This window comes from Astyanax mexicanus, chromosome 21 (genome assembly GCF_023375975.1).
Source record: "Astyanax mexicanus isolate ESR-SI-001 chromosome 21, AstMex3_surface, whole genome shotgun sequence".
In the NCBI taxonomy this organism is placed as follows: Eukaryota; Metazoa; Chordata; class Actinopteri; order Characiformes; family Acestrorhamphidae; genus Astyanax; species Astyanax mexicanus.
The window spans coordinates 29,905,457-29,919,808 of record NC_064428.1 but is presented as its reverse complement, the minus strand read 5'-3'; the positions used below and the strand labels follow the sequence as shown (position 1 = coordinate 29,919,808).

General features: G+C 37.4%; 1 protein-coding gene across 2 annotated transcripts in view; it reads right to left on the bottom strand.

Moving 5' to 3' along the window:
• Nucleotides 1–14,352, bottom strand: part of epha6 (eph receptor A6) — a 264,591-nt gene that overhangs the window by 222,263 nt on the left and 27,976 nt on the right. For both annotated transcript variants that reach the window (XM_049469664.1, XM_022674654.2), the window contains exon 2: nt 7,909–7,973. In XM_049469664.1, the coding sequence (XP_049325621.1) occupies nt 7,909–7,973 (65 nt within the window). The remainder of the gene's footprint in view (nt 1–7,908; nt 7,974–14,352) is intronic.

Sequence of the window (14,352 nt, the reverse complement as noted above, 5' to 3'; positions counted from 1 at the left end):
TTAATCACTGTTTGATGGACACCGACTCTGCGGCAGCGGTTCTGCTAACCTTCTGAATCTGAATCTGCTGGGTTATTTTTTAAAACGCTGCTAATTTAGAGCGAGTCAGCCTTGCCGGGTCGTCAGTGCAGGTTGTCTCACATTGTCTGTGGACTGATGGGAATTACCGAACGGCATGTGAGTGGACAGATGTCCTTCACTACATGAAAGGAAGGGAAATTTGACACAGCCACAATAGGTTAACTGATTCACTGAGGCAGTAAAGTCAGAGTGATTAATTTAACTCACGGTGACTGCAGCTAAGCCCACCTGCTACTCAGCAGTACCAGTAATGGTCTGAATCCAAGGGATAGATTCACAAAATGACAATTAGTGGTGTCAAGAAAAATTATGATTCTGCTACCGATACCGCTACAAAATTTTTAATTCGATACCAATATCCAAACAATACTACCATCTTTTTTGGATCTTGTTGGAACAAACAAAAAAGTAAGCATTTTGTTTGTGATGCTTTATTAAAAACAAAACAGCATGACTTTACTAAATACTGATTAAACTGCAAATACTGAGTTATTTTTAAGAAATATCAGCATTAGATTTGCTCAATTTATTTATATTTATATTTGTGGTGTCAATCACTTACAAATGAATTATAATCATTATTTATTTTGTTTTAAATGATAGTATTTTCCTGTTTTTTTGAGAAGTGGACAGTAATAATAGTAGTGTAATATTGTTGTCTGTCTGGCAGACTAGGTCATTTATTTACTTCATTATATTATCTCAGGGTAGAGCGAGAGAGCGTGTGAAAGAGCGAGTGCATGAGAGAGAGAGAGAGAGAGAGAGTCGGAGAATCTTCAGCAGAGCAACACTGTGTTGATTGTGGAGGAGTTTGGAGGAAAATGAAGCGTGGAAGAAAGTAGCGGATGGCTCCATAGGTATATTGCTGAATTAGGGTCTTTGCTAAGGACCAAGCAAGTGACCACAAACACACAGAAAACAACAGACAAACTTGGGACGATGGAATAAAGGAAATGTGAGATATGCACAATGAATGAATCAATTACTGTATACAAGCGTACTAGACAGATATACAGGGTACAGGATCTAAGGGGTTAAAGCAAGGTGTAAGCAATTGTAAACATCCACGTCTAAAGAGACTGGTATAAACTGCAGAGGCGGAGCTCACACACACACGTCTTGTCTTTGTTATTGCTACACAGACGCTGTATGAAGTTGCGTAACACCTTCCTAATTGCATTTTTTATTGCGTTTTCATTGCAACTTCCTCTCTCGGCTTCAGTGCTCAGCGAAGTTTACGGCTCCTGATTTAGCTGCTCGGGAGGTTCATTTAACATGCGACGTATGGTCTCGGCTCGCACGGGTCGCGCCGGGGAGGATGTTCGCCTCTGCGTTAAAAACGCAGGAATCCCGGATACGGCGCGTGAGAAATCACCGAGGCTCCGTGACACATTTAGTAATTACAGAGCCGCCTCTGAGGGACGCACAGAGGAGGAGAGCCGGGAGAATAGTCAACAGAACAGCACAAACAAACCTGCTGTAGAACGGAGAGACACAGAGAGAGAGAGAAAGAGAGGGAGGAAGAGAAGGAGAGAGAGGGAGATAGAGAAATATACCCGAAGGACAGGTCTGTGTCAGTGTAAACAAAACACACTCTCGTCCTCCTTTACTAGAAAACAAATTAAATGGCAGGAGAAGTCTCCCAAGGCTAGAGAAGGTGTGTGTGTGTTCCATCTGGTAAAAAAAAAAAAAAAGAACAGAGGCTTTGATTAACATGACATAGCCTGACCTGAGAGAAGAAGAGAGAGAGAGAGTGAGCACTGGAGAAAGAGAGAGAGACATAGACATAAAGAACAAATAGATAAAGAGAGAGAGACAGACACTACGTATTGAGAGCAGGTAACATTACATGCAGGATATTATGGCATGAATTATTGATTGGACGGGAGAGGTGTGCGCCGGCTTGTTATTGCAGCACAAACGAAAACTCATGTGGTGTTACTGTGGAAAATCCTCCCCGCCTTCACAACATGGGTTCCAGAGCAGGAGCTGAACCAATAAGAAGATGTGCACGCCGGCTCCGGTGGGAAATCACCCCCACTAGTGCATAGTAGGTCATTTTACACGCGCTCTAATACAAAAACTCCCTCAGCTACAGTCTTTCCATCCCGACCGCCTTTTAGTGCGAGGCCGGGCTGGACGCCAGCAGTTTACAGCAGTGCTTTTTTTTTTTTTTTTCCACACCACACACTCAAAAGAATAAGTAGTGTCTTAACAAGGAGCTAAACAGGAGCTTTAAACCTTTATACACACACTTATACACTGATAAACTCGTTTAAGTTGGTTTAAGTCAGGGGTGTCCAAACTTTTTTGTTGGGGGCCAGAAGGAGAAATATATTTGAAGTCACGGGACACACTCTGTAATAAAACAAATAATGAAATATACCACTTTAAATAATACACTTTCCTGATTATTTCATTTACACACCATTTTACTTGATTAAATATCTTTATCTTTGATAGTATTGTGTAAACTAAGATTTTTCAAATTGATGTTTAATTTCATGATGTCTCTTAATATTAAACTCCTTAATTACGGCAACCTTTAGACTCTTTTGCCCCGTTTTTCTGCACTAGAAATGCGCACTCTCTCCGCTTTTATACTCTTATTATAAAAAAGACTCTTACTATTAAATAGCAGGATTAATTATGCATCATTACAGAAAATTTACTTTAAAAGTACTAAGTAGTCATGCAGTGAGGAACAATTAGAAAATCCTGTATAGAAGAGAAAGATACATCATGAGGCTTGATTGATAATCGTTTTGAATCATAATCTAATCCAATCAAACAAGGTGCCTAGAGATTCTCACCCTTAATATCATATAATTATTTATACGGCTTTAATATCTTAATTCTGCTGACAGAAGTTTCAGGTCTGATTTGCTAATCAAGATATTAACATCTGAGACCCGAGGAATTCCAAAGGTCAAAGTTTAACAGAGGCCACATAGACCATTAATTTTTCCTCTATTTTTTTAATGAAAGATGAAAGACTAACTGAGTATTAGATTCTGATTTGCTGAAAATATTCACTGTTTGATGTTTGATTAGCTGCGGCTACAGAGAATATGTTTACCAATTTTCAATTAAAAAAAACACAAAATGTGTCGTTCGGCCAAGGACTCGTCAGGCCAGATGCGCCAAATGAAGAAAATGGTTTTAAACTGTTAAAGAGTGTCTTTAACTAATGCACTGAATGAAGTGTATTTGAAGACGGAAATTGGGGTCCAGGAAACGGGCCTGGCAGAGTCATCCTCAATAAACACCCTCAAAAAAATCAGAACGAAGGAATTACACAACAAAATCGTCTGCAAACTTTTCGGAGCGAGTCGCTCCATTCAGACGAAGTTTTGGTCAAAGGTCTTCACAGGTCCAGAGTTCAAAATGGCTTTAGATGCTGGGGCTGCTCAGGCCAAACCTGTAGAGATTTCTTTTACAGCGTTCAAGGCTTGACGGAAATGATTGTATTCTTTTTTTTTAAGACGGAGGCTCGGTGAAATGATAGGAAAGCGCAGATGAAACATTTCCTTTCAGAATGGAGAGAAAAGCGAGTGCGGAGATGGCCTGAGCACTGTGGTATTAATTACCCCTTAAAAAGCCCTCTGCATACATCTTGAATTATGAATAGTGTTAACTCAGTCTGATTAAATTTCATTCTAACACGCTTCACTGTTACAGAGATTAATGCTGCGCGGATCAAGCCGAAATATAATGTTTGACAATGAGCGCAAACGGCTATAAATTTATACAGAGGAGTGAATTAATTTTCGGATTAATTATGAAGGAACATATATTCAATGTAAAGAAATTGAAGGGTTAGTCTTTGAATGAAGATCAGCTCAGCTTTAATGTAGGTTCAGTTGGATCTCATGACTGAATGGTCAGAAAGTTCTTCAGCTACGTTGTGTGTATGGTTTATGTCGTGTTTACGTCAGCGCTGGGGTTTTTGGGTTCAAGTCCCTATCTGGGTGGAGTCTTCCTTTTTCTTCTTATCTCTGCATAGGTTTCCTCCCACAGTCCAAAAAAACATAGAGAGGAGGTTAATTGGATACTCTAAAATTGTCCTGGTGGGTTTGTGTCTAGATACCATATCTATGGATTGTCTAATGCAGTCCTCCACAGTAGGGGTGGGCGATATGGCGCTAAAATAATATCACGATATCTCATGGTATTTTCGCAATAACGATATTCTTGGCGATATGACCAAAATTAATTGAGAAAATATTTTAAGAATACTCTACTGCAACAAAATTAAAAAATATAATTAATATTTTTACTATTGCATATGATATTATATGACACGCCCCTAACTGAGATATTTAAAAATACAATAATTTGATCAGATTTTGTGTTCAACTGCGCTACCTCCATTACACACACACACACACTAAAGGCTGTACTTTTATACTTTTCATTTAATTATTTATTTTATTGTATTTATATGTATCGATATATTTTTATATTTTTGTAACTTTGTGTACTTTACATACCTGCTGCTGGATGTCTAGAATTTCCCCTCGGGGATGACTAAAGTCTGTCTGTCTGTCTGTCTATCTATCTATCTATCTATCTATCTATCTATCTATCTATCTATCTATCTATCTATCTATCTATCTATCTATCTATCTATCTATCTATCTATCTATCAGAATGTCATGATACTAGTAATGCACTCCAAATATCTCCATATATTCAGGATTATATTAAAATAAATGATACTGGACACATATAATATGTCTCTAGTAGATATATAATGTGAAAAAGAATAGTATGAATGTTTCTTTTGCTAAAAACCGCAAAAAAGTAGTACCCTGATGTTATAATTAGGGGTGGGTGATATCCCCCCCACAATTTATGACAGTCTCCATCATTGTGTTGTAATTCTACACACTGGATACATTATGTAAACTTGTAGATCATATATTATAATTAACTGCTTGGCTTATGTGTTGTAAGCTGTAAGAACAAACATACTTTTCTGAGCTGCAGTAATATAAAAAAACAAGTAATTAAAAAAATACTTGAATGAAATCTAAGATAAAACTAAATACAAATTTACACATTTTATTCACCTGACCATCACATTCAAGAATTATTATGCAAAGTAGTTGGTATAACAAAAAAGAATATATATAATAGGTATAATATGTATTTTGTGTTCTGGTTAAGCTGGTGGAAATTATACTAATTATGTAATTCTTCTTAAAACTAATGTAGTATATAATAATTGAGAAAAATTATTTTGTAAATCAAATATATAAGTTTTGGAAAATCCTCATATATATGTATATATATTTGTTAAGTTCACTGTACTTAAAGATTATATTACATGAACTTAAAATTTATTAGGTAATCTGTTAAAACAAAAGTTTTGAGTTTAGTGAACTTTTAGTAGAGTTTTACAGTGCAGGTAGACGGTGGTTTCCGGTTGAGAGTAAGCTGTGCGTGATTGGCTGCAGCTTCTCATCAGTGTGTGTTGGTTGGTTAAATACTAAGTGTAAGTGATTGTATGTTAAATTGTATTGTAAGCATAATATGGTGCCTAGAAAGGCAAAAACTGCTATATAAGTGTAATTTTAAGCAAGTAAGTTCCACCAATAGCGCTAGAGCTACTGCTAATACTACGGGAGGCGCGGGTAATAACTGCAGCACAGCAGCACAGCATCAGTCTGGCTTCCTTGACTCCTCACAGATAATCTATCCAGAACTTAGCATGCCATGCTTTCTGTCTTCTCACAAAAGACGCTTTGATGTTTTATGATGAAGCAAATTTGCTAAATAGCTGAGCATTAATGCTCTACAGAAAATGCAGTGCAGCTCTGAAGAACTGAGCTAAATTCCACTTTAAAGGACGGCTAAGTATCAGAACTCAATGTGCCTCAGCTTTCCTGCAAACAGATTACACCTGCAGTCAGGCTAAATGCATCGTTCTGCAGAGAATTACCGCTCACCCTGTGCTTCAAACTCACAGCGTGGCTCGAACACCCCAAAAGGTCTAATCCTGGGTTGTCAAGGGCTCACTCCTGTTCAGTGTGGACTAAAACATAGTAATTGTGCTGCTTTACTGTTTTTTGTGTGAAACAAACCAGAATCAGTTTTATACATTTATCTTTGAGGACAGATCTTCATGAGATTGAGTAACCTGAAACAGTTTTCTCAGCGTTTTGAGTTCCTGGAGGTGCTGAACAATAGTTCGAGGCATCTCAAATCACCCATTTCAGTTGGATTTAGGTCAGACGATTGTGAAGGATAATTGTTTTCATGTTTTTATTAATATGGGAAGATATTATGCCCATTATTTTGACTACAGGGGTTGGGCAATCAAAACAGAAACACCTGTTTTTAGAGCACAATAATTTATTGTGGCGACGGACAGTTCTGGTGGAAACAGGAGAGTTGAGGTGCACATTGGATTCTGCCGTGATTTCATCAGCCGTGGTTTTATGTTTTTTGGATACAATCCGGGTTAGCACCCGAACATCCCTTTCAGACAGCTTCCTCTTACAGCGTCCACAGTTAATCCTGTTGGATAGGGTTGGTGCTTCTTGGTGGTATCTCGCTGACATTACCCTGGATACCGTGGCTCTTGATGCATCACAAAGACTTGCTGTCTTGGTCACAGATGCGCCAGCAAGACGTGCACCAACAATTTGTCCTCTTTTGAACTCTGGTATGTCCCCCATAATGTTGTGTGCATTGCAATATTTTGAGCAGAACTGTTCTCTTACCCTGCTAATTGAACCTTCACACTCTGCTCTTACTGGTGCAATGTGCAATTAATGAAGATTGGCCACCAGGCTGCTCCAATTTAGCCATGAAACCTCCCACACTAAAATAACAGGTGTTTCAGTTTCATTGTCCATCATTTAGTATATAACACTTGCCTGCAGTTTGTATTAATTAACACTGTGATATTTACAAATTTAACACTGGCAACTTTGCTATATATGATTTTTCTTTTTTACTTCGGACTTCATAACCACCTTGCATACTACACCAGGCACCTAGCAACACTATAGCAACCACTATAGGATGCCACAGGAACACTGTAACAGCCACCTCACAACCATTAAAACTATACCAAGCAACCAAATAGCTAATATGCAAGTGTTAAATCAGCACTAAATGCATATTATAATCTGATTATTGAGTTTAGATATGTAGATCTGGTTAATCAGATAACGGGAAAACTCAATTTACATCAGTCAGGCTGTAATCTGATTTTTGATTTGCAACCAGACAATAAACTCAAAGAATAAGGTGGGATGTACATAAATTGATATGTTTTTAACACATCAAGCTGCAATATATGTATATACATCAGGTAAAAAAAAGGTGTGTTCGAGTAAATTTCTGGTGTATTGCTATCTTGGCGGCAGAAAACACATGTTCCCCATTGTCTGATTAAAACCTTGACAACAGTCACCTGCCCGACATTTATTACTATCTTCACAATCCAGGCGCACTGTGCTCTACACCCCTGCTCTTCGGAGCATTAACACGCAGGTCAGTTTCCTCTGCTAAGAAGTGCAGAAGCGATGCACCATTAAAATAGCAATCTGGCTCTTAAAGGGAACGTGAGGCAAGTGACACACTGATTGGTTTATTTTACATTTTTGCTCAAAATACACCCATTATGAATTGAGAGAATTAGTATTGACTTTTGTGTGTTTTTAGTCGCACTTGGTGTACTTTTCCTGACGTTATGATAGCAAAGACTAACACGCCTTAATCAGGCTGCATGGTGCATGACTGACGTATTTCGTATTTCTGTACTATGAGTGAATATGGCTGTTGTAGTGAATATACAATCTCATTACTTACCCCATTTACTGGATAGGTCGTCCAGCCCAGTTCACCCAATACAGCTGTGGTGTCCAAAAGAACCACTGTGGAAAAAAAGACAGAGAAAATAGCATTAGAACTACAGAATTTCAGTTCTAAACTGACTTAATATCCTTAGAATTCTCTTACACTTTCAGATAAGAACATTATTTAATAGTCCCACACTAAGAATAATTTATAATTCCCCAAATTTCCCTCACATTCTCAAAAAAAAAAAAAATACAGAACTCCAGTGTCACGTTCAGTTAGCCAAAATGCTAACTGCATACAAAACTCTCCGCTACAAAGCTACCTCCCAGCAGCAGATCAGTGATGTGGCTGCTCTTGCTGTTTTAAAGCCTGGCCTGCAGTGACAGCAGGGGCGAGAACAGAGTCATTAGGCCGCCCTCAGAGAGCCCACATACGCTAATTTGATATGATAAATGTGCAATTTCCCTCGTCTCCATCCCTGCACTTAATTACAGCGCCTATCAATAAAACGTGGCCTGAGGCTTTGTCTTTCTCCTACCCCATGAGGTGTTAATTCTGCATTTAAAAATCATAAAATACCATAAAAAATAATACAATTATTAAACTGGAAGAGAGAGAGATCAGTGCACATTATGAGTTTTTAGTTTCAGAGAATTTATAATGCTTAACATTCCATTTCTGTCTCCTGAGGCCCCTTTTTATGCTTTTGTAGCCAATTCAAAATGTATTTATCTAATACAAATAAGCAGTCCAGGATTAACCCCTTAACAGACATTGGCTCATATTTGGGACACAAGTGTAGAGGATTAAAAAACACTTTTTCTTTGCAGTAAATTTTATGTTTTTTGTATGTTTTATATGTATTATATTTTGACAGTTGCAGATTTACTTCATTGTTTTAAATCTCCTCTAATACAATTACATTACAATATTTTACAGTAAGTTTCTTATCAAACATGAAATCTTTTTATGTATTGCTTTTATAGAAATTCACAAGATATAGGGTTGCAATATCAGGTATTAAAGGGGTTAAACACCTGTTATATCTTTGGCGTGTTGGGCTGTTCATTATTGTGTTCGAGAGAGAGGTCAGAGGTCAGGAACAGGGATGTTAGTTTCATATGTCTTGATAACATTATTAGACCAATTAATGCTACTGATATAATAATAATATAAAAGCATAATAAAGCAATTACACCTTTTAAAGAGCAGTTACTTCAACTTAATCATTATTTATAATTAGGAATTGGAACATGAACAAAAAAATCTAAATCTAAATATATATTATATAAGATATATTATATAATATAATAATGTTTTTTTTTTTAACAAAATCGACATACAGGCTAATTTATGTCATACAGGCTCTATCTGCATGGACAATACTGAGGTCAGCAAAAATGACCATTTATTGTACAATAAATTGATAAAAAAAACAGGCCTATCTTTATGAATATAATATATATTTATATTACCATAATTACCAAACAACAACATTATACAACTGTGTACAGAATAAATGCCATACAATAATGGCTTTTATTTATTATGAAAATAGTGGATGTTTTTGTTAATTGAAATCATTTAGAGTAAAAATCACTGTGCACTCTAGTCTTATTTTATCAACAGAGAACTAAAGCATAAAACATTCCAATTTCAGACATTGTCATGTCCTTAAACTTTTATAATCTACCATTTTTTATGAACTTTAAAACTGTAATTCTTAAAAAAAAACTTCTCTTTTAAAGTCAAACAAGCTCTGGATGTAAATCTACACAGATTTCTCGCCTAAAAACTGTTTTTTAGGGTGAGTAAAGCTTATTAGATTAGATTTCCAATATTTTAAAGCAGTTAGCAGCAGTGCTAGCGGCGGTTAGCGCTAGTAAATGCTGCCCATCAGCGCTACTCTGAGGAACCCTGAAAATGAAAGGATTTTAAGTGCTGCTTATTGTGCGAAAAATAATAATATTTAATACAAATCATAAGGCATTCTAATCTTCAGTAGAAACTCTGCAGACAAAAAAAGATTAAAAGTAAGGTCAGACTGGGGTGTATTTTGGGATCACGGTGTTATGATACGTGTCATAATGTTGCACAAACAGTACGCCTATCTGTAATACATATGAGCCTGTGTGTTAAATGGGCCAGACAGCTACACTAATAGCTACACTGAGTGTCTGTAAAGGGCCTGGCCAGTCGCTCTAAACATCTGCAGACAGCTTGAGCACTACTGTACGCCCTAATCAAATCTGCCTGCCAATGCCGGATCGCCGTGACTGGAAGTGATGGATCCGCGCGACGTGGCGCACCCAAACACTGCGAGGTGAATTAGAGCGCAGGGCACTTTGGCTGCACGGCCCAAATCTCATTACACCCCGTCTAGACCCCGTGTCTCTGTCTGAGGTCATAATTATCCCCAAATTTCCGCACAGAATGTTTTTCCCCTCCTGCCCCGCAGTGAAAGGGAGATTAAACATGTCTGCAAGTACACTTAGATGGGGTGATAGATTTGGACTTACTTCATTAAGGGATATATATGAGGGAGGCAGTTTCTCAGAACCAGATTAGGCCTCACCCTTGGTCCAAACACAGCTCTCCATGGAGCGTTTACACGTGCAGCTACAGCAAGCACCATCGACGTAATAGATTCCCTTTCTTTTGTTTTCTCTGTGTTGTTTTTTTTAGGTGATTAAAAACTGAATAAGGTGCATTCTAGGTGGTTAAGTTAATGAGTACTTTGTGATTTGAGCAGATTTCTAGATCTTGTTTATACATTAATCTGCCAATACAACTAAACAGTTGCAAAAATGGAGTTTGAAAAACTTCAATCTGAAAACTTGTAAAAAAAAATGTTTATTGAGCCAAAAAAAGGGGTTATATATGGGTTTGTATACCATGCAGCATGTGCTGAGGCTCTGCAATCAGAGTTTAAACAGACTATTTAAACAGGACAATAATTACTACCATATTTTTCGCACTATAACATAAAAAATATTTTAATTAAAAAATAAAATCTTATTTTTATCAGTCAGGTTGTAAGCAGCATTATAGTTTAGTTCTATAGTTTAGTGTGTCCAGCATCGAGACTCGAGACTGGAGCAGTATTAGCATTACCCGCTAACCGCGCTAAGTGCTAGCTCTTTTGCCGTTCAGAGGTGAGTATTATCAGACTGTAATCTGCGCTAAACCCCGGCTAGCAATGCTGGAGCAGCATTAGCATTACCCACTAACCGCGTTAAGCGCTATTCAGCTCTTTTGCCATTCAGAGGCAAATACGTTAGACTATAGCCTGCTGCTAACCCTGGCTAGCACTTCTGGAGCAGCATTAGCATTACCCGCTAACCACACTAAGTGCTAGTTAGCCCTTTTGCCATTTAGAGGCGAGCATGTTGGACTATAGCTTGCTGCTAACCCTGGCTAGCACTGCTGGAGCAGCATTTCAATTAGCCACTAACTGAGCTAAGCGCTAGTTAGCTCTTTTAACATTCAGAGGCAAGCATGTCAGGCTGTAGCTTGCTGCTAACCCTGCCTAGCACTGCTGGAGCAGCATTAAAATTAGCTAGCTTATACCGTCTTGAGTTACCGGAACACTCAGGGTTCCTCAGTGTCACACTATTGGGCTAGCGTAAATGGAAATCTGGAAGATATCTTATCACTTTACTCATATAGTTTCATATTAAAATATGCTGTAAAATATATGGATATTTTAATTGAAACATAGGTGCTCTAAACTGCTACAGTTGCTGCTTCATTTCTCCATATGGTGGTGCTGTAATCAAAAAGATAGGGTAAACCCGCGGTAAAAAAAAAAAATATTGGTTGTTAAATTCTGTAAAACTGACACAAATAATCCATAATTCCTGGAATTTGCTTATTTAGGAGTATTTTATTGTATTGTAGAGAATTCTGATGCTTTATATGGAGTATCACAGGATCACATTATTATCATGATATCATCGCTATCATGGCCAATGTACCATGCTAATACCATATTGTGCGATGCCCTGTAATACCCTACGGGTCTTTTTCTAGTTTAAGGCTGTAGCTGAGCTGAATCACTGTCTCTAAATCTGCCGCTGACATTTTTACATTATTATATTACGTAAACGTTTAGTGCTGCTAAGAAATCCAGGTCGAAAATGTCAAAAGTTTATCTCTGAATAATAAAGATGGCCCTGTCAGGAAGAATTGAGTACACTGCCTGGCTTTTCACGTCTCTTTAACTGATGCTGACAAGATCTGCAAGCTTTGTTTCTACCTAAACCAAGTGTTGAATATTTGTTACCCGCCCTCTACACCACCCCCAGAACAGAGACATCAAGAAAGAGTCATCAGAAGTGGCAGAAGCCGTCTGTGTCTGTCTGTCTGTGGAATCCAGTCCCTAAAGTAGGCCAAACGGAGTCGGGTGGGGGGGGGAGACGCGAGAAAAAAAAAAAAAGAAAAGAAAAGAAAAGAGAAAGAAGCCGAAGTACAAAAGGTCTGAGAATCCTCCTGCTGTCTCGGTATCACAGAGGCTTCGTTTGAAGTGCTGTAACCTGCTGAGAGGTCCAGGATCCTGCTTTAACCTGATGTTTGATACTGTGAGAAGCCAAGGCCGATTTTGATGCAACATGCCATTTCCAGCTCAGCTCTGGATCTAGATCTAATCTAAACATGATGGGGGTTTAGAGCAAGATAAGTTCTTCAGCCTGAGGTGATTTATAACCCTTGCTTGGGTAGAACTATACAAATAATACTACAACAAAAACGGATATATACAGCATAGGGGTGGGCAATATTATATCCTATACAATATATTGTGACACAGAAATATCATGATATTAAAAATCCATATCGTGATAATAGGGCTGTTCTGTCTTAAAAGTAGTCTATTATTTACTGTGAAGCTTTAAGTGTATTTATTGTATAATTGTTTTAGTTTGCATTTTATATTCATGCACTAAATATTCTGCAATATTTTTTGCTGCATTATATTATTTTATGCTATATTATTTATTTAGCCACATTATGATTATACTGTTATACTTTTATACTATATTCCCGCAATTAATTAATTATTTTTCTGTTTTCCTATATCAGCAAGTATATCGTTATCGCAAAAATACCCCGAAATATCGTGATATTATTTAAAAGCCATATCGCCCACCCCTAATACAGCAAATAAGTCTTTAAGACATATATTATGACATTATAAATGGCAAAAAAATTTCAATTAAGAAGAATTTTGGAGGAGCCTGTCTTTTTTGAGGCTGTATACCAAAGGTTAATCGTAGCAGTCTACATTTTATTTTTATTGTGCCTGTTAACCTTCATATTTACCTTTATGTGTAGTGCTATCTAATACTAATTTCTGGGTAAAACTATGATGAGTGTATACCATATTTTTTGCACTATAAGGCGCACTATCAATGAACGTCTATTTTTCATACTGGATTATAAAGTGCATTTTAGGAGACACTATATAGAACTAATTCAGTAGGTCTTGCCACTGGGTGGTGTTGGAGGGTAGCTAACTAATTTAAGTAAAGCTAAGCTAAGCAAACAAAACTGTCTTCGCTAAACAAAAAAAATCCTTTTTTTCAAAGTCAAATGAGCTCGGGATGTGTAATCTACACAGATTTCTCTCCTGAAAACTGTTTGTTTGGGTGAGTTAAGTGCTTCTGTTTATTTACAGTAAGCTTAGATTCCCAAGTTTCTCCAGCACTAAGGTTGAAGCATTAGCATTAGCATTAGTGAATAACTGCTAGCGGTTAGTGGCTAATGCAGCCGACAGCGCTACAATGAGGAAACTGGGAAACTGAGTGTTCTGGTAAGCCAGGGTGATATTAGCTAGCGGTTCGTCCCACGTAGCTTGACTGAGCCAATGCTAATGATGTTCCAGCAGTGCTAGCCGGTGTAAGCAGCAGACTACAGGCCATTAATAATACTCACCACTGATAGAGGTTAATAGAAATAGAGGTTAGCAGCTAATGCTAATGCTACTCCAGCCCCGGTGCTAAAGAACTAAACTGAAACTTCTTTGTAACTTTGTACTTCAGTGGAGTGGCTTTACTGCTACTTACAACCTGACGGCAAATTTTTGGGAAAATTAAAGGATTTTAAGTGCAAAAATATGGTATTTGTAATACAGATGTATTCATGTTTATTTAGATGTTTAATTTGACTGTAGTTTTAGGCATAACCTAGTTTAATATATAGGGTGTAAAGAAGGATTTGGCATTATCAGTTTATTTTTATTTAGCTATATTCTTCATTGTTTGAGTGAATGTTTTTTTTAATAAATATTTTATATAATCCCTCTCACCCTCACATAGACAAACTGCTATGGTCCTACAAATTAGGCTTACTTAAATCCTGCCACCCATATCCCATAATATCCTAACTATGGCAAACATCTGCATGCCCCCTGTGTCTTCTTTTCTGAAAATCCAAACTATGGTCACTCTAAGCTAA